The following is a 24,830-nucleotide window of genomic DNA, read 5'->3' on the forward strand; positions in this document are numbered from 1 at the left end:
AACGACAAGGTAGGAGACGTTACTGAAGAGAAGATTATGGGACTTAATTAAATAGTTGTTTTACTGGGGACATACTTACATATTACATATTTCTTTTGGATATGGAAAGGGTTTTTATCTCTTTATTTACAAGTCACTTGGTTATCTGGCAAAGACACAGATGTATCGTCAGTACATTGACAAAGTTGAACTTGGGCTTAACGGAATGAAGCTTTTCCTAAAATTCGCTGTTTGGGATAATAGTGTACAAAGTTGAAAAATACAAAAATTGACATTATTGAACATGTTTCTTTTCAGATGTATTCTTGGTGTTTTTGAGAACCCATGTGATATTAATTCCATATTTATTTTTTTAAATTTAAAGTTTACACGATATACGGCTTTTCAATTGGACGAGAAGTCGGTTACCTACCTGAAATTGACGTGCATAAGTATATAAAGGACACAATTGACGTTCATACGTTTTTCACGACACCCTGTTCTTGTAATGACGTAAACACTGACGGACTATTTCAGTATTCCTGAAGAAACCCCTGGGAATTCACAGCATGAATACATGCAGAAGCGTTATTTCTGATCATGTAGACCCTTTAAACTGAAACTCAGCGTTTTAGTACACATTGAGACATGTCTGACAGTTTGTCTACACGATCACTTATGAATATCCTTGCAACGATCCATTCTAGTGAACAAAACGAAGAAATTGTAGTATCGACTCGATCCGTGTCTAGGCTGACAGTGACAGTCTATAGTAATCTATGAGTTTTTCTTAGTGTCTATTTGACACATCTTTAATCAACTTTCATGATCGGCCATTTGATCAATGATGACTAAAACATGTATCCGACATAGGTTCATTAGCAATTTCCGAAATCTTTCCAATCATGTTGATCCTGTCGGCCAGTTTGACGTCTTGCCCTTGATGTAAATGTATTACAACGTGCTGTCACTGTGACTTACTGAGGTAGTTCTTAATAGACCTTTTTCATCTTATGGTGATATTATTTGAATACATAAGATGTTTCTGATGAAATTATAAGGATTGACTTTCACTTTGGGTGAGTTCATTGGAGTATGAACCTTCATAGAGTGAGGGCCAAACAAAATATGAACGTCGTTGCAAGATCAGACGTTCATACAGTTTGGCCCTCACACTATGAAGGTTGTGCTTCAAATATGTACTGTGTTCTAAAGAAATACTTTCTTCATTTTAGTGATCCTAAATGGTAGCAGATTGCTCATGATACGTTGGGCCATATTTGAATAACTGAAGGTTGTTATTATCCGCTTAGACACAAGATCATGTAGGAGATTTTATTAACCTGTAATTACATATTTGCCAATTAGACTGGTGTAGGCGGCCTATCATAGACTAGTACAATTAACTAATCAGTTGAGATTACTACTAGTATCTATCTTTCAAAAGATCTTCTCTTAATTTTCTAACTGCAAAAAAATATTTACTATGCTTGTATGTTTTACTACACATACATATACACTGAACTGCAAAAGATATCTAGGTACTTTTTGTCAAAGTTTCTCAAATTTAACATTACCTTGTCCGGAAAAATTAAATTTGATGATAAAAAAACAAAGCAGCTGACAATAAAACCGATCGTCAAAACGCATCACGCCAACGGTCATGGCAACCCGATGCAAATTCAAATGCATTTGCGATCCCCAATTTCTTGCCCTATAAAAATACACCCAGATCGGAAAACATTCATTCGTTATTGACTTGCTATGACATGCCAAGATTGACAAAGAATCACGACACCAAGCCCTTGGACGATTGCAAGCTGGACAAACCGCCCGGCAGGTAGCCAATGCATTTCAACTCCACGTAAGGACGGTGTACAGGATCCAACAACGGTACCAGACCACCAACACTACAGATGACTGACCACGTAGTGGAAGACCAAGGGTCACGGCCTGACGTCAAGATCGTCAGATTGTGCGACAGCATCTTCAAGATCGCTTTGTTACTTCTGCGGTATCTGCTCGACAGATCATGGGGGACACACTAACGACACATAAGTGCGTACACCATGCGTCGACGATTGACGACCAGACACCTCCAGTGACAGGCTACACCGTGGACCCATTCTGACACCACGTCATCGCCGGGACCGTCTTTAGTGGGCAACGCAACACCAGCATTAGCGCCACCAGCAGTGGGGAAGAGCCGTTACTGTATCTCAAAAGCAGATGGCAGAGAGGGAGTCTGGCGACGCCGTGGGAAACGTTATCCGGATGCTTGTGTTCTGGGGTGGTCCGAGCACCAAGGTATGGGGTGGAATTGGTGTTGCACAGAGGGTCGGCCCAGAACATCGATCCAGGGAGAGGCAATGGTGTCACAGCTCGGTACATTGATCAATCTTGAGACCACACGCTATACCTCATTTGGCACGTCGCCGCAACCACGAGTTTCAGCATGATCACGCCCGTGCCCACACTGCGAGAGCAACAAGAGGCTTCCTCCAGCAGAATGGCATAAGACCCATGCAGTGGCCTGCCCTCAGTCCCGATTTAAATCCCATTGAGCACCTTTGGGACGTGTTGCAACGACGGCTGAATGACGTCCGACCAAGGCCGACAACTGCAGCTGAACTGCGTCAGGCGATCCTCAGAGTGTGGGCTCATGTGCCTATGGCCTTCATCAACCGCCTCATCCATTCCATGAATCGACATTGCACGGCAGCCATCAATGCACATGGCGGACACACGAGATACTGACTTGCGATGCCATTTTCTAGTGTTGTGACTAGTGTTGTGTTTCACTTGAAGGACATTTGACACTTTAATGTCAATCTTGATGATCAGGTTTTTTTACAGTGTTTGGACAAATAAGGTTTCTCATATATCTATCCATTGTGACGTTTCTTTTGCGGTTCATATGTATGTTCGTTTCATGGTCATTATGCACTCCCTGTTGACGGCTGGTGAATGCAATTTTCAAACAAACACGTAAATAACAAATGACACAAACAATACAGGTGAAGGATAATATATAATAATTTGCCGTGGGATTTAAGCCAGACCGCTCGGATACGATGTCAAAAAGGTCTAACCTATTTTAACTGTGGTTAACATTCATTCGAAGAACTCAAACACCTAAAATGTGTATGCAACATTGTTTTGATAACCGTAATTAAACAGATATTCAAGAACGCTTAACGCTATGGTTAACTGTTAGAGTGTGAGCGAGTTGGGTTTGACGCCACTTTTAACTGTATTCCAGTTATATTGCGGCGTGTCAGCTTAATGTGGGTGGAAAGCCCGAAGTGATGGAGGTCTCAGACGTTTACCACTTTGGTGAAACCCACGAGCACGGGTATGGTGATGACAAACCTAGAAACATAATCGGGGCGAACCGGGATTCGAACCCACAATCATAGGTTTCTGGCGTGCCCAAGGGACGTAACTCTGAACAGCAAATCGCGGCGCGTTAGACGACTGGGCCACCTGTGCCCCTTAACTGTTAGAACTCTTAGTGAGTCTGTCATGTGTGATCCACGTGAACTGTGTTCACTGGACTTTTTTCTCAGAGTCAGCAATAGAGAAGTCACCTGTGATACCAACAGGTTGGTAGCAGTCTGATGAATCTTAGCATCCATAAGTAGTAGAGTTTATATCATGAGCTGCAAAGTCCACGTTCTCCAACACGTTCCTATAATTTAACAACTTGGATCATAATGAAATACGTTGTTTGATAGGCATTACTTAGAAGTTGACTGATGACAAAGTATACACAATATATGGATAACAACTTTACTTCCATGCTGGGTGAACCGAAAGCTCTTTGTGTATCAATGAAAACCATTTACAAATGGTTTATCAAAACGATACTCTGTCGTCGATATTGTGGGCTCTAGATGGTTGTCGTCCCATCCTTCGTCAAAAGCTGCAGTAGTTTAATTTCCTTTAACAACACAGATATAGTATCGTCTTAATCGTACTTTATGCAGTCCAAATCCCAATGGTGTTTTTTAAGGAGGAGCAAAGCATCTTCCAAATTGACGTTGACCGTTCCGAAAGATTGCCCATGTTCTTATAATTGTCATTACATCTATATGGTTAATGACCTGTCAACACCTTTTCACCATATGCAGGTAAAATATATTCAGCTCAGTTGTATGATGTTCTTGGTATGGTTAAAAGGATAGATATAATGTCGGTGATATGTAGCATTTTCATTAGACGAGAGGCCGGTCATATGCTATCTTTTCCTCATAACCTATCAATCAAAATGTCTATTCCAGGGAAGATGTCCTTCTTCAACATATATTTTCATGTATGGTCTGTCAAATGATGAAGATGACGTTGATGCTGCTGATGATGGACGATACATCCCAAATCAAGTTTGTAAGCAGAGAGACATTTCGCCCATAGCATATGTAGTCCAACATTCATTTTACCTGACAGGTTTCTTCTTGTCACAGTCACGTTGCTATCCACGATGCCAATGTAGGTTCGACCAAGATACACAGGCGGAGAGGATGATACTTTCTGTTGAAAGTCAGCTGTGATGCTGAAGGTCATAAACTCAGGTTGTATGTTGATATATACGTCTGTCTGTGAATAACAGTCGGTCATGTTGCCAATGCTGGTGCTGTTCCTCATGCTGCCTCTGATGTCTTCTATTCCAACGTTGCAGGTGAGCAATGTGGCCTTTGTGTCAACTACCCAAAACATACACCAAACGCATTTTATGTTAAAGGAATTCATCCAATATATACAATATGTATGCATAGACATTATAACTACAAGTTGTCTTCAGAAAATAGTACTACAGTTTTTTTATCGTCGATTATGTAATTAATTTAATTTAACAATGACCGGCATCTAAAAAGAAAATGCTGCATTTAAATCAAAACTGCCAAATAGTAGTTTTTATACTGTCCTTTGTTGACAGATGTTAACATGCTATTGTATTATATTAATGTATACCTTCAAGTCAGGATATGGCTGAAAATATGCCGATGTGACATGTGAACTTACTCACTAACTAAATTGGACATTTTATCAAAATGATACGTTTGCATTTTTACATAGCGCTTGACTGCTTGGTTATTCATGCCATGTATATTTCCATATAAAGCCTGACGAACCAATCGCTTATATTCAAAAGATTTATATTATCTACGTACTACTCAAATTGTTTCAACTGTACATAAAGCATTTCTCTGACCAATAAATGTAAAGGGACATGCCCTTAAAACTAATCACCGTCATGGAGCAGTGGGGCAGTGGTTAAAAAAGAGATATTGCCGAAAGCGTCGTAAAACCTCACTCGCTCGCTAGCTCGCAGGCAAACCCAAAACCAACCACCCCTCACTCACTCACCGTCACATATTGCACTGCCTTTCCTTCTGAATCCGGCATCACACAAACATGACTTTGTGAGACCATCAGAGCATGTTCCAGGCCAGCACCACCTGTCTTTCACATACGAGCACGTGGCTGAAACAGTATGATGACGAAACTTGCGTCACTGTATATAAAAACAGAGAATATTTACTTAAATACACTTATGTGGCAATATATACAGACATGAAGAATTGACTTCATACATTTTACATCCCTACCATTTGTCCACGTTGTCATAGCCTTTTCTAATTTTGATTAACATCTATATATTTCTAATACATGCCATCGATTCCTTTTCTCCCACAGCGAAAAATCCTGTTTTATATAAACAGAACAGTTGTTTTCAAGTTCTGTAACCCTGTTTAAAAGTTATGCAGTCTACTGACACGTCTAACGTCTAACTGCCATAAATTGTTCTTTTGATTACACCGTTGAATTGGCAAGGTACCCAACAGGCGTGAAATCACAAAAGACAATACTAAGTTGAGACAACAGAGTGTGGGGGCAATACAGACAACATGGCACATGTGTTATAACAGAGGCTGAAAAAAATACTGCATCATCATACGTATCATTCGAACACATTCGAAAACAAATATTATTAATTATTTTCTTTTGAGGGAGACAGGTACTGCTAAAAGTCTAGTCTTCAGTGAGAACTGTACTTGATGACAATAAATAACACGCTCGGTTCATGTGTTGATATACTCACCGTCACAGTGTTCCTTATCCGGACGTAACCACAATAGTGAATGTTTGATATCCCCATTCATATCGACACAACTACCTGCAAGGTAAAATTTAAAGGTTAAAGTTGAAGGTTATATGTGCGGAAGCCAACAATCCGTCAGTATCAGTATCAGAAATATTACCATAGTGCTTTGAGTTAGACATATTGTGTTAAATTTTCTTTTCAACCATGACAATAAGCTTGAAACCAATATCCATGAATAACTTAGCTACTTAGGAATTATTACGTGATACATCTTTTGTACTTATGACAGCACTTATCATATGAATATTTACATAAAACCTAGCTTTTTTTAACAAAGTCTCCCAGCACCTCTATCGCGTTTGTTCCAATGGCGATTAAATGAAACGGATAGCTTTGGATACTAGGTATGTTTCAAAGTGTATGAGACTTGGCACCTTGTCTGCAATAGTAACAACGCTAATACCCACGGTAACATCTTTGCTTGTCTTTTTGCATCCGATATATATAATTTGCAGTTGCAGGAGGGGCATTACAGGTTGTGCATTCGTGACATTCTTGTTTCATGCAGTTTTCTAGATAGGGACACACTGAAACATAAAGGGCATCAGGTTGTCAACTGTCACTTAAACATTCAAATTCCAAGTAACATTCTAATTGTCTATGTATTGTTACCCATCAATATAAATATCGAAAATGTTTGACAGCAGTATCTAGTTATAATGTGTTTCTTTATGTTCCAATTATGACCTTTGGTGTCTACAAATAATTAACAATGTTGTTTCCTTATCATTTTCTCGGCAACATAGGCTGATATTATACAAAGTTGCAAAAGTGCAAAACACTTCTTGGAATGCCAAAAGGCAAGCCTAAAAATCAGAAAGCGGACTATACTTTTCCAAGATTTACCCTTTTATTGTGCAAATCAATAAACCATTCTAAATCTAAACAAACAATGTATGATGTTGTATGGTTATTACTATCGGGGAGTAGAAACTGCGTCAGTTAAACACACACTGCATTATTAATAGAGGCGCATTTCAACCTAATTATTTGGATGTATACGCAAAAGTGATTTTAGATGTATATTTTATGTATCATATAAAAAATCAACAGATGGTTATCTATTCTTCAAAATAACCACACGTCATTGTCTTTGACCCAGGTTCCATATGGCACACATGGAACTGTAGATTTTCAAGGTGAAGGTCATCTATTCTCTTCTATATTGTAAGGCCACCATTAGATTCTAAAATTGACCGGCAACGTCGTCCCATCGAAGCAATCAGATCCCGAATTGTAGCCCGGGGAATGTTCATCAACTCTGCCAGCAGTGCTTGCGCCAACTGTACCACGTTGTTGTAACCAACGAGCAGGGATATAGTGCTGACAAAAACCTTGAAACATTACGCGATTCGAACCCACAAGCATAGCGAATTGCGGCGCCTTAGACGAATGGACATATATGCCGAGCCCACCTTCTGATTACACAATCATCATCGTGTGTTGATACTTGAAAACTTGTGGTGTCATCATTGGTGGGAACAAGTATGTGAAATTTTGGCTTCATTGCTAAAGACGCACGACCGAGTACATGTCACGATAAGAGCCCACTAGATTTTCAGGCAGGTGATTTGAAAAATCAAAGAGTTATATATCCTGTATAAACTATGGTATGACAGATGTTTCTCGTTGAAATTAATAAATCTGCTTTAGAGTCATATGCCAAATTGACATCACTTATTATTCTCCATAAACTACGCATACTCTCTATATAATCCCTACATGCATGACCCGAAAATATGTACACAAATAGGCATAGTTGACCATAAGAAAAGTACGATTCACCTTCATTGTGACCTGAATATTTGCTTCATAATTCAAGCAAAATAACCAAATAAGCTTCGTAATGATATCGCTGCATGAATTTTTGTTGCAGTAGAATTGATACCGTTTTAGTCATGACAGGATACCTTTGTAATTTATTTGGTCCGGACAAAGAAATTCACAATGCTCATAGAATTCTTCAATTGAGTTTCCACTGTTATATTCGTGATATTTCAGCTTATTAACTTACGTGTGCAAGTATGTTTATCTGTACTTAGTTTGAAATAATGCTTCTCTGGAGGGGTTTTACACTCAACACAGGTGTGACATCGCTGTGTGCGGCAGTTGTCTATTGATCTGCAAACTGAAAAAGGGTGTAGATTACTCTGATTACTGTGACCATGTTTTCATTTGTCGTTTTACATTGATTTACATAATATGCATGTGCATACATGTATATTGCTAATCTCACATTGATTCTCTTCTCTGTTCGTTTTAATTGATAGATGCAGCCGTGGTACTCCTGCCATATTTTCATATCGCCACAATTTCATATGTTCACGCGATTTTCAAAATATTCATATCTGCAAATGTTTCTTTACCATGGGTGATCTAGACCACAAGTAATTATGTCATCATCTCGAATAATTCGAAAACATAAATTGAAAGTCACATCAATCGATCGCAATACGATTGCAATAGTGGTATCTTATTTCAATAGTGTTTGATTTATGCAAAAATAAACCTGTCTGTGACAGTCACTCTTCGCTACATATGATCTGAACACAAGGACCGTTTAGTTTGATTTAAGCTTTCATTTGTAAGCTTTCAAAATGACCTTATCCATTTTTGATGACTTCTGTGTGCTTTTCTTCATGCTGCAACTCACAGAATCAATGAGACAATAACTACAATCCTGAATACAAGCGTTATCGCCAAAGTGAGATTGATACGATCTATCCATCGAAATAATATTCACGTCACAACGAAACATTGCTTTGCAAAAATTATCAGTGAAGTGGACATAATTTCATTCACAGAACTTCAGATCCACTTAGGATACTGATTCCTAAAACTTTATTTTATGCAATTAGTTATACACACATATCGCCACACCTATTGGGAATTACAGTAGCAAAAGGTATATGGGAATGGTTATGAATATTGAAAACAACCCTAATTAGAGAAATCTATGATTTTTATGTCAGAAAAAAGATAATTATTGACACAATTATCCGTCATGTCAGTTTGGTACTTAGGTGTCATCATTTTAAATGTCAGTACATAGACACTGAATAATATGCGTGGTTAAAAGAAGATAACATTTAGCCTTAAAATTGTAATTTACCACTTATTTATATATGTTCCATGCATCAGACAGGCACATCCCAAAATGAAATGAACATTTAATAAATCATCAATGAATCATTTAAAAGGAATAGATGACACCGGACGTACATGTACATGATGATAACTATGGACTGTCTTAGTTGTGGTATCCCATTTTAAGAAAAGGTTTCATCTTACTTGTTGTATTTCTATTGATGTAATGCATACACTACCTGTGCTATGTGTGCGCTCGTGTGCGTTGTTACCCCCTTTCAACGAGCAGCCACAGTGGAATTCGTAAGTAACACCGCTTTCAGATAGCTCGTGAACACGAACCTAAACAATCAAACAGCTTCGACAGTTGGCTCATTAACAAGGAGAAAGGGGAAACAGTTAAATTCATAGGTTAATTTTCAGTTAACTTTCAAAATAACCCCGCATAACCCCGCAAGCGTGTTCGTTCATTGTGAAATGATAAACTAAATTTTCAAAGTGATTAACTATAAAATTATGCTTTTATGTGCGTTGCATGTTGAAAAAGGTTAAAACGTAAATCGTTAAAACATGCACCTTGTCTTCTACAGCACACAGGGCACATGCGCTGATCGACAGGCAAGTTCTCACATAGCCTGTTTTCTAACCGAATGGAGGCAATCTCTTATTCATGCCAACATTCTCGTAAGTAGAGGTCGATTCATAAAATAATTTCACCTATGAAAAGGATTTAGTAAAAATATACCTATTGTCCTCAAATGCGTGTAATATATTATAACAGCGTTGAAAGTAATGAATAGATAAGTGATGACATAAGATGTTCGCGAAAAGGGTACCCATGTCCTGTCCTACCGGTAGGACACAAGACATATATGACACAAAAGGCTGTGTTATGACATGTGGTTTTCTTGGTTGTATACGGTGGTGTTAAGAACCAAAATAACAGTCAAAGATAATTGGCATTTTAACTTAAGTTGCAACACTAGTCAAGTTTTAATTGCTCTGTAGGGTATAATTATCTTATGATTTATTAAGTTATGATTTCATAATATTATACAGGTTTCTTATGAATCCAGGTTAAGGCAAATTAAATTTAACATGCACGTGATCCTAGAGGGCTTTATATAAAAGTGCCCAAAATAAAAGTGCCCAAACCATTTCCCATAATGCTTAAACTTCTCTTCACACCAAGTGGTGTGGGTAAAAGAGTGTTCAGTACACTACAGTGTGTATCATGACGTTTGAGGGGCGGTCGGGTAGCCTAGTGGTTAAAGCGTTCGCTCGTCACGCCGAAGACCCGGGTTCGATTCCCGACATGGGTACAATGTGTGAAGCCCATTTCTGGTGTCCCCCGTCGTGATATTGCTGGAATATTGCTAAAAGCGGCGTAAAACCATACTCACTCACTCATGACGTTTGGAACTATCACGTCTAAATGCAAATGACCCTTTAAAAATACATCAATACATTACCCAGTCAAGATTCCATCCAGCCCTCGATCCGGTATTGTCATGCCATATTCTGAAACATGGAACCAAATAATGTCCACGGGTTTATATTACATAACTTATATATGAAAATGATATCACATTTTAGCACAGTTGACAAACATTTGGGTGTACGCTTTTGCAGACTATTGCCCACTGACAATGCATTGACGGTTGTGACCCCAGGTACTTTCAGGTCGATTTCATAATGCATCTGATAGACTTTACTCTTAACTGTGACTTCTCAATGAGGGAAAGTTAATATTGTATTTTGGTTTAGTAATCAATATATATTTATTCTATTTATTTTGTAGCTAAGGGGACACGTTGGTTCGTCAATATGATATCAATGCCTGACTGATAGGTTGACCAACCAATTAGTCCTAAAAATCAGTATCTGGTATCTCCTGGCATATAACTTTTTAGACATTGCTTATACATGTTTCTCTGAATAGATATTCAATTAAAGAAAGCCTTCATGGGTTTTTTTAATATTTAAATTTGTCAGTGTTCAGTGCCTTGAAGAAATCGAAGCATGAGACACCTTCATACAATTTCAAGTTTCTAAGACTTGTTTCAGAAAGAATTATTTTATAAATGTTTTTACTCACACACGGCATCTGTATTGTAAGGGTACAATACTTCATTGGCTTTGGTGTCTCTCCTTGTAAAAGGGACACAGAGATATAAAAGCCCCTAAGTATTTATTTGGTTGTTTTTCATTTATCCGTCATATGTTGTAGAACTATCTACAATAATGTCTCAGTTAAACTACCGTGCAGCCACCACTCCTTCCCGCTTTATTCTGAAAAAATGTGTCATATAATTGCGTATTCCGGTTATTCAAGTAAAAAACGACAAAACCATTTCCATAATCATTGGAAAGCTTAAAACTAAAATTCCGACTACATCATAAGCACTTGTTTATGAAATCACTTTCAAATTGTGATGATAACTGGTGTTCGCGAAAAGGCTTACATTGTAGCAATACCCCACATATCGTTTACCTTAATTTCTGTATCACTCCTATTTCGTCGATACTGACAGTGTTTCTGGCAATGTCCCCTTTACCAAATCCCCCAGTCATGCGCATGTCTCCCGTGACACCTTTATCACCTGTCAGTCTGACATACACTTTGGCACCGGTACCAGAAAACCAGGCTGAGCTCGTGCGAATTTCAATTTTTAAACCTAAAACAATACATCAAAAGAAACAAGATGTAAAATATATGTATACTTAAATCAGACACGATAAAACAGAGAGCTTATATATTTGCTCACTGGCCTCATTTGAAAACATGAAATTTGTGATACCAATCATAAAAACATTGGCACAGGACTGAGTCGTACTGGCGGTATTTCAGAAATGTATTGGAGATGAAAATTCTGTCGATAAAGCACCGTAAAATAACCAGTAAAGTTATTACACAACCGCACACTATAATATTTTGCTTGGCTATAGATCGACACCAACCAAAGGCCACCATTCTGGAGACAAAGGGGGCATACAAAACCTCTGCTACCCTCATGATGTCCGAACTGGATCTCAACCAACTCTTTTGTTCTAGACATGTGTAGGCTAGAATAACCGGTGAATAAAAGCATGTCCAAATATTTTCGCGATAAGTTAAAACGGCAGTAGATATAAACAAACCCTTAATGAAGTTGTCTTACATACCCTCCCAAAGGGACGCTATTTGATGGTGCTTCAACACCATCCTTTGGATTGGCGTGGCAATGCATGTGTTTGACAACCCTGATATAATTAAGCTGCTTTGATAGATGAAGACTTTAACTAAGTTAATCCTTAGAGAAATCTCGTGAAAGGCCTTATATAACAAAAACTAGAGTAACAATGATTAAGATATATGATTTATAGGTACTTGTTAAAGGCAGGCATTCGCCACGACAGCCGTCGGAATCACGTGTCGGTTCTAGCGTATTGTTTAATATGGCAATACAAATCATATGGGTTTTTTTGTATCTGTATTAATGATGTTTTTCTATATGGAATATCCCAGGTTAAAACAAGAAGCCAAAAAAGATCATCTAAACAAGGCACCTCACCGTACACGTAGGTGAGGCTCCGCTTGCGAGGTTTATAATAGAACATAAATGTACTCATAAACTTCATACTGTTGAAAACTTTAAATAATATTGTTTATGCTCCAGAATATCGACAAAGATAAGTAAGGAAAACTATGAGATTGCACAAGATTCTCTATTTGGAAAACCAACTGATAATACTGTCGTTATATAGAGATGACATAGCTGCATCGCCCGATTGGAAGAAATTTCATTTTTGCTTTGAAGTGTTAGTGAGCAGCATGAACTAACGAAAACATCAGTGTAATCAATAATGAAACCATACACACGCGAATCGATTTGGATGAATTAAACATATATTGTCAGTCAACACTAAAGCGCATTACTTCTGCTCCCAGATCGTCGTTTTCGGACCAGACGCTGAAGGCTTTCCATCTCAGATAATTTCCTCACACAGCGAAAGGCAGATGGATGAACCAAGTTTGTAGAAGTGACATCTATTGCCTCTGGGATTCTAAAGTGACCACCACGCCAAGCAACCTGTTTGGTAAACATCAATTTCGTGCACCATAAAACATACAATACAACTTCATGCTTACTTGCTAAATTCGTATGCTCAACACTTCATGCAACCAAAAGCAACTTCTAATCATTAAACGCTATTTGTTTCAACTCTTGCAGATGATCTGTTCTCGGTTACCTGGGAGCTTGGTTAATTGGAAATTCCACGAAATACCACATTGTTACCTGACAAGAAGGTATGGCATCTTGTGTGTGTACCAGAGGTACCATGAGTAGACTGGTACTTATTCATATTCTTACAGTCATGGTGCATTTGTCACGAAACGTACTAGTCGGACACCTTCAGCAATGCTGCCGGCGGAAGGTTAGTCGATGGGCGACCTTGCTCAGCTAGCCTAACACATTAGAGTTTCTAGGACTTCGGGGGGCGGTCGGGTAGCCTAGTGGTTAAAGCGTTCGCTCCTCCCACGGAAGACTCGAGTTCGATTCCCGACAAGGGTACAATGTGTGAAGCTGTTTCTGTTGTCCCCAGCCGTGATGTTGCTGGAATATTGCTAAAAGCGGTGTAAAACCATACTGACTCACTAGGACTTCGGTCCTGCTTTCCCCCACCCTCTATTAAACTCGTGGTGTTTCTATATTTAAGTAACTGAATCGAGATCTGCCTCTGTTCACAAAACACTAACAGGAATTCTCTGGAGATGATACAGCAATGTGAATTATGTAATAATGATATGATAAAACAGTTTACCTCAAGTGAGATTTTTGTGAGGTTTCCAAAGAGCAGTCCTCTGTAGATTAAAGTTTCTTTAAGCAGAGAGCTGAAAGATGCAGCCATATGTCTCACATTTCCCTCACTAGTTTGTTTTGTGTCCGTGAAAAAAGTAATGCCAACCTGAAACAATAATGTTAATTTGTGAATGTCCAAACATGCTACACATAAGAGATTTCTAGCATTTATCATTAATGTTATAACTTTATGCAATGTAATTGACGTTAATGCAAGCAGTGGAGCGAATTTACAATATATAAACAAACCCCCAATCCACCAGTTCTAACTCGAGCCATTAATTACGTCGATTCTGATCTGTAAGCTATTTACTATATCAATGTATCCACATGTATATAATACAATCCGTACTATACAAGATATACTACATTTTCCAGAACAAATATGCACAAAATACAACGCAAAAGAAAACGATAAGAGTTGTCACCAATTTTCAGGTTTCCATTTCATGATCAAACTTTCTTTTGTTTCTTCATTTAGGGAACGTGTGTGGGTGTCATCACATATTATGTATGTTTACAATAAATAACTTTGCAGGTTACCTATTTTCTCAAACAACAGTTATGTTGCAGTTCACTTTAAAAATGTGACATCGCACTATACCACATACAATGCAAAATCATTACCTATAAATTGACACAGACTTCGTAAGCATCGACGTCAAACTAATTACTTGCAGTTGAAGATGAAGTTGTTCTATTTGTGAAAAAGGCTTGGACCATTTGTAAAAACACAAGACACGTGCATGTTGAGAAATATACAATATTTATACACATGAAGCTAGGCAGTAGTTATTCACAAACAATGTATTATCGGTATGTACTCACAGACATATTTCTTCCTACATTGACATCGACCATTCCGCGTGGCATATGCGTCTTAACGACATATACAGCATTCTGTGTGGTAATGTTTGATCCATCAAAGTAGGAATAATTTGTGTAGACGTTGACATCAGTCTGTAATATAGAAACTCAAAGTATTCCAAGATATCTGGAACGTTCACAAATGCTTTAAATAGTGTAGGGCCACATCCGTGGTCAAGTGGACAGAGCGGCTGCCAGGAGGGCAGAAGGTCGATTGTTGCATCCCCGACCGCGTCATACCAAAATACGTTAATAGATGGTATTGTTGTTACCCTGCCTTGCTCCCAGCATTAAGGGGATTAAACCAGTACTTGTCTGCTCGGAGTCAGTATACTGTGTCTCTGGGGGCTATTCATGTTAAGCTGCAGCATAGTATCTCAGTGGACTATCACTGTAAAATCGGCATCAGTACAGACTAGTACAAGTACCCCCCCCCCCCCCTCCACACACACACACACATACACACACAGACGCACATACACGTGCATCCCTGTCGCTATCATAGGTGTAATAATCTTGAACGCGTCGTCAACCCCCAATTTCACCTTTAAATAGATTGTATGGACTCATGGACGAACACAAACTATGAAATCCATGCGTGGTGTGTGTGAACAATACAAGTGTAACCTGAACGAAACTCCGTAGTCATTTTTTAAAATTTTATATAACCTCTTTGTTCAAACATCCAAAACATGTCAGAAGCACAGCGTTGATTTTTGGAGATGCAACTTTATCAAAGAAGCATGATATTTTTCTTATGTAATTTTACTCACTCTCTGAACAGCATGAGGTCTGCAGTTGTATTTGTACGTGGAGGAAACTGAAACAAAAACTTCAGTATTAGAATTGCATCTTACAAACCATGATGAATGCTTCATGTTCCAAGGGTATGGTCCATATCAACACCCTCGCATATTTATTTTGGGAACATCCTTAGTATATGCTGCCAATCTGGGCAAAACTGACACTTTTAAGCCTTTTACCAGACCCATATCCCAAGGGATATGTGAAGTGTGCACAGGCGCCTTGTCATTAAGGGGTTGTACACCTGAACAGAGCTTTCTTGGACGTTTTTCGTTGATTGCTTCTCTCAACTGACTCTGTGGAATACAACAAAACAATATATGTCCAACAAAACCATATATGTCCACGTGTTCGGTGTCACACACTTTATCTGATGACCAATACGTTAGGTTTCTAAATAAAAACATATAAGACCCTTTCAATATGCATTAGACATCGACTGTACGACTCCGACTCTTCCATGAGCATCTATTCATGAATCAATATCAAATAGGGATGATACATATTCGCGAAAAGGGGAGCGTATCCTGCCCCACACGTCACAAACACTTACAAAAGGCAAAGTCAAACGTTGACCAAACAAACATGGGAACATATGGTACAAGTCAAAATCAGGCATTGCATCTGACGTTGCAATGACTCATCAAATTTTTAAATGTCCTCCACATCTCTACAAAAACACTTGAATGCCTTGAATGAAACTACATCTAAGCAAAAGTCGTATGACGCTCTTTGAAATCTTGGTAGAAAGAACACGCTCGACTGTACCTCAGGTTGTGAAATGTAAACATCAAAGGCTGGAGTTGCAGGAATATTGTTCGACATAAAGGGAATGTTGACTATTGGACTGCTGTCTTACTGTCTAATCTTTTGCATAGATCTAAATATGAAACAGATGAGGCGGTATCACTGGTCTCTTATTTATGATTCAGATGGGTAAATCAGTGGAGGGAATTGGCTAGTTGAACGATATCAGATCATCGATATACCTGAAGTTAACTTCTTGGCAAACCTGTCATTTTTCACTTTGCTGATCAGAGCAGAATTATATACAGAAACAAATCAGCAAGAAGGGAAGCACAATTGGTTCCGATTGGGGATGCCGACTTCTTGCCTCCATGTCTTAGTGCCAATTTTCACATAGATGTTATCGATGAGGAAGTTCATTACTTCAAATATTGACTTCTCAGTATACTTCAGATGGCATTTGCATTCCTTTTTGACAAATTGACCTGAACTTCTAAATATAGATATGTAACAAACAAAAAACATCAATCAAGGAATAAAGTTTTCACTTCAGTGTCTGACTATGACTGACTGCGAGTATGACTATCTGACTATCAGTATCAAATATTCACTTGAGTATCTGACTCTGCCATTAACTGTTTCATATGGCATTGATTTTGTCTTACTTTTCGTAAAATTATATTGGTAATTGTGAGTTAATGAAGAATATTTGAAGAAAAAAAAATGTATTTACTAATATTGGCAGTAATAACACATATGTCATCTAACATAGCTTCATGTATAAGGTGTAAATGTTACGGGTAAAGGCTGAAATGGAATTTACTCAAACACTTGCAACTACCCCTTGGACACTCAATTACGTTTTGCTTTGTTTGTTGTTTAACGCCGTCACCTATACTGGACGTATGGGGCGAAATCATGGATCGGAAGATCTTGCTCAATGACTTGATTGGTGATGTATCAACGTACCCTGAACGGATCTTTGCTCATAATAACAATAACTTGATTGGCTGGTACTCTCAGTTATTTCCATTAGATCAATCCAAAATTAACAGGAAGTTAAAGCCATCGATATCCCCCGCACTTTATAATATGTTTGTTTGTTAACTAACACCACACAAAGCAGTACAAAGCTATATTAAGGCGGGCTTAAAATAATTGCGTCTGGTCCTGACAATCAAGTGATTGATAGTATAAGCACATCTCACGCTTAAGCATAGGTTGCAAGGAATCCTCACAGGGTTGTATGATGCTGTAAACTTTCATCAGGTTATTGAATGGTTTATGATATATACTCTGGACACGATCCCTACTGATCTTGAAAACGTAGAAAAAAAGTGAAAACGTGAATGGCAAAAAATTTCACGAAGACATATTGAACCGTTTATGAGTTATACTTCGTAATGGATCTCACACACTTTTGAACCTGTCAAATTGTCAACCTGAAATATTGAACAACTTATGAGCTATGCTCCGGAAACAAAACGTCAAGGACGGGCGGGTTTCTATTTGTCTCACAAACGTGTGGGTGGATTTAACAGTACGGTATTGTAACACGTACTACAGTACAGTGCAAGTTCTGCAGTGAATGTGGCGGACTCCCGGTCGCCAAAATGTTTTCTGTTAGCAACTGTTCAACTGAGAAGTCATGTCACAACTAAATCATAATGGAACAGTATCGTCGGGCGATTGCACTGGGAAGAGGTCGGCCGCAGCCAGGGTATTCTATGCATCCCGGACCTCCATCTAGTTTGACTTTGGTATCGGTACCAACAACAGGGTGCGTCAGGTGACCGACCTCTTGTTACAATGGCTGCCAAGGACGACGTATATCCGGTTATTTGCAATAAAGGAGTACAACAGAATCTTCTACCATAGCAGCAATTCCATGATTCATGAGGCAGGTCTCAAAGCGTGTCAGACGGGCCGTGTTCATGCCACAACATCGGGCACATTTATGCTGCATCCAAAAGTTAGCCAATCACACTTATGGGTTGTTGGTTATTGAGAGTTAGACATGTGTAAGTGTTACATTCATACAATTAATACAGGGTGTATTCAGTCGGAGGTACACTAAAATAGGACCCTCGTCATAAACTCATTGCTGAGCCTTTTAGGCGTGAATCATTTACAATCATATTTTAGTTAGAATATTTTTAAGTAAGTGAGCTTTTGTCGTAACCTTTTTGTCCGCCGTCCATTTCCTCCTCGCAAACCACTGGATACGTATACGTGTTCGCACCAATGATGTCACCAATCATGCCACTGTAGCCATATTAAAAATCTATATGCATAACTGCTCAGCAATTTTGTTTTCAAAATATACTCAGCAACAAAAGTTCCGGTGACACGATATAAATCAAGGCCTGGTCAAAGTAGACGCACACATCTAAAAGAATTCATATTTTCAAACAGACAAGGGACCAGTAAAACAAGTTTACACATTTAATGACACATGTCTATCAAAGACATGGCGTTATGCCAAAGTAAGATGCAAGAACAGAATTGTCAATTCAGACGTCAGTAGCGTGCGTGTACCTCTCTCAATTGGATGCATGCAATGCATTTTCTTCGCATAGAACGGATCAAACGTCTAACATAGTTTTAGGGGATGGCATCCCATTTCTCCACCTGCCTGTCTCTCAGTTCCTGTACTGCAGTCGGAGCACATGGTAAACGTCGGAGACAGCGGTTATTTTTCATCCCACATGTGGTCAATTGGAGAAAGAGCTGGAGAGCGAGCAGGCCATGGGATCACATTCACGTTGTTTTGTCTTCTAGTGCTTGTTGAACAATCCGGGCTACATGGGGTCGGGCGTTGTCATGCTGAAAAATCATGCCAGGTCCAACGGCACACGAAAGGCTGGATGACTTGCTCACGGTAACGCTACCCGTTCAAATTGCCATTTACAACACATTGCTGAGCGTAACGTTCAGCGCGACGTCGGGATACTTGTATTCGGCCATCGCCATGGGGGGTGAAAACGAGACTCGTCGGTGAACATATCCTGTCACTATTGAATTGCCATCAAACGCACTCGCTGTCTAAACCACTGCAGACGCAAACGACGGTGATTGGCTGGTCTCATCGCAACAAATTCCGTAACGTCTAAGACGGCGATGTACAGTCTGTGCCGATGTTCGACAAAGGCCATGGGTGGTTCTCGCAGTGATTGTTGCAGACTTGGTGGTTCGAATCCAACGATCTTGACTGACGCTAGTAACGGGAGGCCTGTCTCTCTTTGGTCAGTATCCAATATTGTTTGTTTGCAATCACCGCTGCCATAACGTCAAAATATTCTTCTCCACAAAATACACAGTCTTGCAGAAAGCCAAACTCAGAACTGTAAGATCGACGAGCACGCTTTACATTTTGTTCATTCAATTCACTACCAACAGACCGTTTGGTAACTCTCTTCAAATGGATTTTTGATGTATATATTGACACGCAACATCTATGACACTGTATTTGGACACTGGCACCATTGTCAAAGTTCCTTTGTAGCTCTAAATGCTTTCCATTTCCAATGAGTCCAGCAGTAGAAAGTTTCTCGGAGCACCTTTAGAATACAGTACCACAACTTCTCGTGAGGACGATCTCTGCCGTAGGTCACATGTCACAAGACAAGCAACCAGTTTTAGTGAGAATCCGTCGGACGCGAACCCGCGACCTTCGGATTGTTAGCCTGACAGCTAACCGACTGAGCTACGTCCACACTGATTAGCTTAGTGCAAATTTACCTAGTCATGCCTATGACGTTACGGAACTGAAAAGGGTCGAATAGGTGACGGACACTTACGAAGGTTATGGGTAGGCATGGTGTCTCGTGACTTTAGTCGACGGACACTTACGAATGATCCCGATGCCATTTGGCACACTCGTCCCATTCCGTAATCTACAAGATACCGGGTGGTGAGGAATGAGCCGATATGCCGCGAACTTTTAATAAATTGAATTGAAAAGAAAACTGTGAAAAATACTTACACAATTGGTCCCACTGTTCAGATGTCAAGTTCAAGCTTTGGGGCAGCCATTGAAAGGGACCAGTCATTAATTGTTCCATTCTTTTTTTCCAAAACAGTTGGGCCAATCTTTTTTGGCCCAGTTTATTTTGGCATGAATTTCTTAAAAGTAAAACCATGTGTTTAACAAACATAATAGGTTTTGCTTTATTTGCACCTCGTTTGAGGTTACTATTATTTTTATTTATTCTTATTGGGTTTTTTATAATTTGATTTCAAAATGTACTGGGAATTCATCTTATTTTGTAGCTATAGTACATTAATAAATTCCACAAGCATCCCAGTTGACACTGAATAATATCATAACAAATGTATATATAACGATATTGCCTATTATTTTGATTAATTACATTTCCAAATGAAACTATTTCATTGAGAATAACATATTCTAATATGTTGAAGGCAAAACAATAGTGATATGCACCAAAAGTAGTCCCATATTCAATAAAATTAACACGGTACATTAGCATATTTTAGCGGCCATTTAGGCGGCCATCTTGAATATTTTAAAATGCCCGACAGAGTGTCATCAGTCAATTTCATAACCTCGAATGTGTACTTAAACAAGTCCGGCAATAAAAAAAACCTTTATCCCCCAATTCTTGGTTTTTGTCCTCTCTGCCGGACGAAAATGGTGTTTCTGTGCACGTTCAATCGCCTAGCAGCTTCACGCCGCGTTACTGACTGGGGCACAGCAATGGCTCTCACGCGGTCATATTTCAGATAGGCGTGGCATCTCCAAACTTAAAATAATGATGGAAATTTGATCTTTTTCCGTATTGCAGTTGTCAAGACAAGCAGAAACAATGTATACCGAATCCCCACAACACGCCTACTTTTATATCCTGGTTTACATCATCAATTGCATGATTGCTGCATGAAAGACACTTTGTGCCATCCGATCCTACTTTTCTGCTTAAGTTGCGTTTGTGCTACATGTTTTCATATTTTCGTATCCGATTTGAACACAGGAAAGGTTTTTCTTGTATGCAACCAATTGGAAAGTGTCCCACTACGCTCCCTAACTACCGGATATCAACAGGTGATAGCGTCCCCGGGTGCCAGTTGCTGCGTTTAGGGCAGAAGTGGTGGATCGAGCTAATCGGCGCTGGATCGTTTGCGGGCTTGGGTTGTTATGGGCTCCAGCGGCCTTCGTGGTGAGGTGGATAGAGCGCCTGTCAAGAGAGTGCGAATTCGGAGACTCGATACCCTGGCCGTGTCAACCCAAAAGACGTCAAGAGAGGATACGTTTTGTTGTTGACATGATGTGTACATACACACCTGTCACACACACATGCGCGCGCTCAAACACACACGCGCGCACATTAACGATGCTATATAAGTGAAAACCGCTTCCGTGGACTTGTTGATAAAGCGTCTGCCCGGAGAGCGTGAGGTCGGTGCTTTGATCCCAGGTCGCGTCATACCAGATGACGTTAGAAGATGGTACTTGTTGTTACCCTGTCTGATGATCGACATTAAAGGGATAAAACGAGAACTTGTCGGCTCGGAGCCAATATGTGTCTGTGTAAGGTATCAAGGTTAAACTGTGGTATGGTATCTGAGTGCGCTAACACTATAGAACTGGATTAGTCAAGCAGACTAGTACAAACAGCTGTACAAATATGTGCATAGCCGTTACATAGTGCAATAATCATGAGCGTGATGTTAAACCCCTTTTCACCAAATTAACCTATATGAGTGAAACAATCTTGAACGCAACGTTAAACAAGTTTGATCTCCCGTCACCTGTTATAAACTCCCTGACGATGTGGAAAATGGTATCCTGTTGATAGCCATTGTTGCCAAAAAACTATATGTATATTTGAGTATTTCTCAACGCTCCAGATTTGCCCGTCCGCTAGCACTGGATGGGCTGTTATCAGCAACCGATCTGTTTACCGTGTATTGTCAGGGTCGGAGTCCGTCTCAGGTTCTGTCTTGATACTGTCTTTGAGCAGGATTATCTGTTAGCGCTCCCTTTTCGCTAATTGTCGGTTGGTACGACAATCCATTCGTGAGGCCGCAAGACGCATTATCTGTCGGGTATCGGCGGGTGTTGAGTCCCCTATATGTTCGCAATTTGAGAATGATGATGAAAAACGAATGACGAATGGTAATGACAAAGTCATTTGTTCAAACGAGGAATATTAAGTCCACATTGAAATTCCAAAATGAATAACGCTCTACACCAACGTGGAATGACCAAGTCACTTGTAGGTGCAAATATTACACTAGTTGCTATAGCCTCTTAGCTAGAAATTACAGAACACAAGCTGCGAGCCGTGGCCCGACAGTTACAAAGGCATATGTAGTCAAGAAAAGATATTTTAAAGTATTTTGGAATATGAGAAGAGTGTCCAAGATTTCTTTTCTCAGGACTGTTAGTTCCCATATACATACTGTAAATCTTGGTATTTTCAAGGTATGTCTCATTGTTTTATCAGATACCACATGCATGTGTGTATACACAGCGGATTGCAGATCAGTTGCTAAATGTCTATGTTGGTCATGGTATTTTATATCTTTGAGGACCGTCTCCGTGGTCTAGTGGTAGAGCGTCCGCCCGGAGAGCGGAAGGTCCGGGGTTCGATCCCCGGCCGCGACATACCAAACGACATTAAAAGATGGTACCCTGTATGGCGCTCGGTATTAAGGGGTTAAAACATGGACTGGTCGGCTCGGAGTCAGTATTCTGTGTCTGAGTGGGTTTTTCATGTTAAACTGTGGCATGGTATCTCAGTGAGCTAGCACTATAAATCGGCATCAGTCCGCTCTAGTACAAGCAACCACACACACACACACACACACACACACGTGCATGCACGTCGCTATATAAGTGCAATAATCTTGGACGCGACGTTAAACCCAATTTAATTTATTATCAAGATGATTGATTCTACGATTAATACTCAAAATGACAATGCCGTTTTTTGATCAGGGACAACTGCGTTTCCAAATATAATTATGATGTCGTATTGTAATAGAAATACTTCTGTCTGAATATCTGAATATCTGAATATATAACCTACGCCAGGAGGTGTACACCTACGTTGTCGGGGGTTGCTGGGGGACCTATAACTACCCGGAATTTATAGGCGGGGGGGGGGGGGGGGGGGGGGGGAGGGGGGATGGGGGTGTCATGTTATATAACTGTTTGTGTTGTAAAATGCAGTAAAAAGTAACGCTATGGTCTGACATTAGCAGGGTAGGAGGTAATTGCAAACATGTATGGACGTACTCATGTCCACCTAAGTAAGTTGATCCTATTCCCCCCAAAACTAATTGGATTATCCACATGTGTGTTCTGCATTGTTCTTTTATGAAAAACTAATTTGTACTAAACTCAGCCATCAGTATAGTACGTTGGTCGTACAAGGCGACTAAATGGATTATGTGTTCAGGCTCGACGACTTGGTTGTTTGCCTGTCAATGTACCGCGACAGCGCGGTTAGTTGATCATAGTATCAATCACTAGTCCAGACTCGATTATTTACTGGTCGCATAGTCTGATTTCCAAAAATCGATAAACGCAACAAATTGTGAAGAAATGAATAATATTACCCTTCTGACAACATGTACTTGTCCATCCCTGTCTACATCTGCATACGCCAGTGTTGCCATCGAACGTCCCTCCATTGAAGCATACGTTGTTGCACATTCTGTGGGTGTCTGGGGCACCTGCATAGGACTTGTTGTGGCATCGGTCCAGGCATGTTTCTGTAGACTCGTTGTCATGACAACACAGGGTCCTGTTCCTGGTTTGATTCCCTCCGCCACATGATCTACTGCATTCTCCCCACTCTCCCACACTCCAGTCACAGTCCGCTACACATGTTCCACAAGCAGAGTTGGTTCCAAATGTTGCAAGTACGAATACGAACAACAGTGTCGGCATTTTCAAAATAAAGTCTGAAACTTGACAGATGTGGTCCGTCAAATTTAACAGTTTTGATCTGATTTACACGAGTCCATGTATACGTGCTTACTGTTTGCAATCATACATGTGTCTGCCTTTGTCAACGACAGTTCAAGTATATCGTTAAATAAGAGGCTTATCCCTGAGCTCAAACAGCGGGTTTCGAAAATAGTCAGTGTTATCACCAGGTCCACTTACATATAAAGCGCACGTTGGAGCTCCAAGAATGTTGACCCTAAAGCGTGTGTACGTGTACTTAACATTTCCGTTTTTCTTCAAAGAACCCTGGGACACAGCGTAAACGAATAAAGACATTTATTGATATGTCAGCTTCAGCTGTCAGAGCAACTTTGGTCCAAAATGATGTATTACAATTCAAAAAGGAGCAGAAACT

At 39.7% G+C, this 24,830-nt stretch overlaps 1 protein-coding gene across 1 annotated transcript in view; it reads right to left on the reverse strand.

The window, feature by feature from the left end:
- The window catches only part of LOC139444006 (uncharacterized), a 39,426-nt gene extending 15,011 nt beyond the window's left edge, over positions 1–24,415 (reverse strand). The window contains exons 1-13 of the mRNA XM_071224905.1: positions 24,082–24,415; positions 15,717–15,763; positions 14,905–15,036; positions 14,039–14,182; positions 13,152–13,305; positions 11,727–11,910; positions 10,705–10,753; positions 9,472–9,574; positions 8,160–8,273; positions 6,553–6,672; positions 6,083–6,157; positions 5,347–5,463; positions 4,419–4,682 (exon numbers count right to left, since the gene is read on the reverse strand). Of these exons, the coding sequence (XP_071081006.1) occupies positions 4,419–4,682; positions 5,347–5,463; positions 6,083–6,157; positions 6,553–6,672; positions 8,160–8,273; positions 9,472–9,574; positions 10,705–10,753; positions 11,727–11,910; positions 13,152–13,305; positions 14,039–14,182; positions 14,905–15,036; positions 15,717–15,763; positions 24,082–24,415 (1,837 nt within the window). The remainder of the gene's footprint in view (positions 1–4,418; positions 4,683–5,346; positions 5,464–6,082; positions 6,158–6,552; positions 6,673–8,159; positions 8,274–9,471; positions 9,575–10,704; positions 10,754–11,726; positions 11,911–13,151; positions 13,306–14,038; positions 14,183–14,904; positions 15,037–15,716; positions 15,764–24,081) is intronic.
- Between the last annotated feature and the right edge of the window lie 415 nt (positions 24,416–24,830).

Source organism: Haliotis cracherodii, unplaced genomic scaffold (assembly GCF_022045235.1).
Source record: "Haliotis cracherodii isolate W230 unplaced genomic scaffold, xgHalCrac1.p SCAF_5, whole genome shotgun sequence".
NCBI lineage: Eukaryota > Metazoa > Mollusca > Gastropoda > Lepetellida > Haliotidae > Haliotis > Haliotis cracherodii.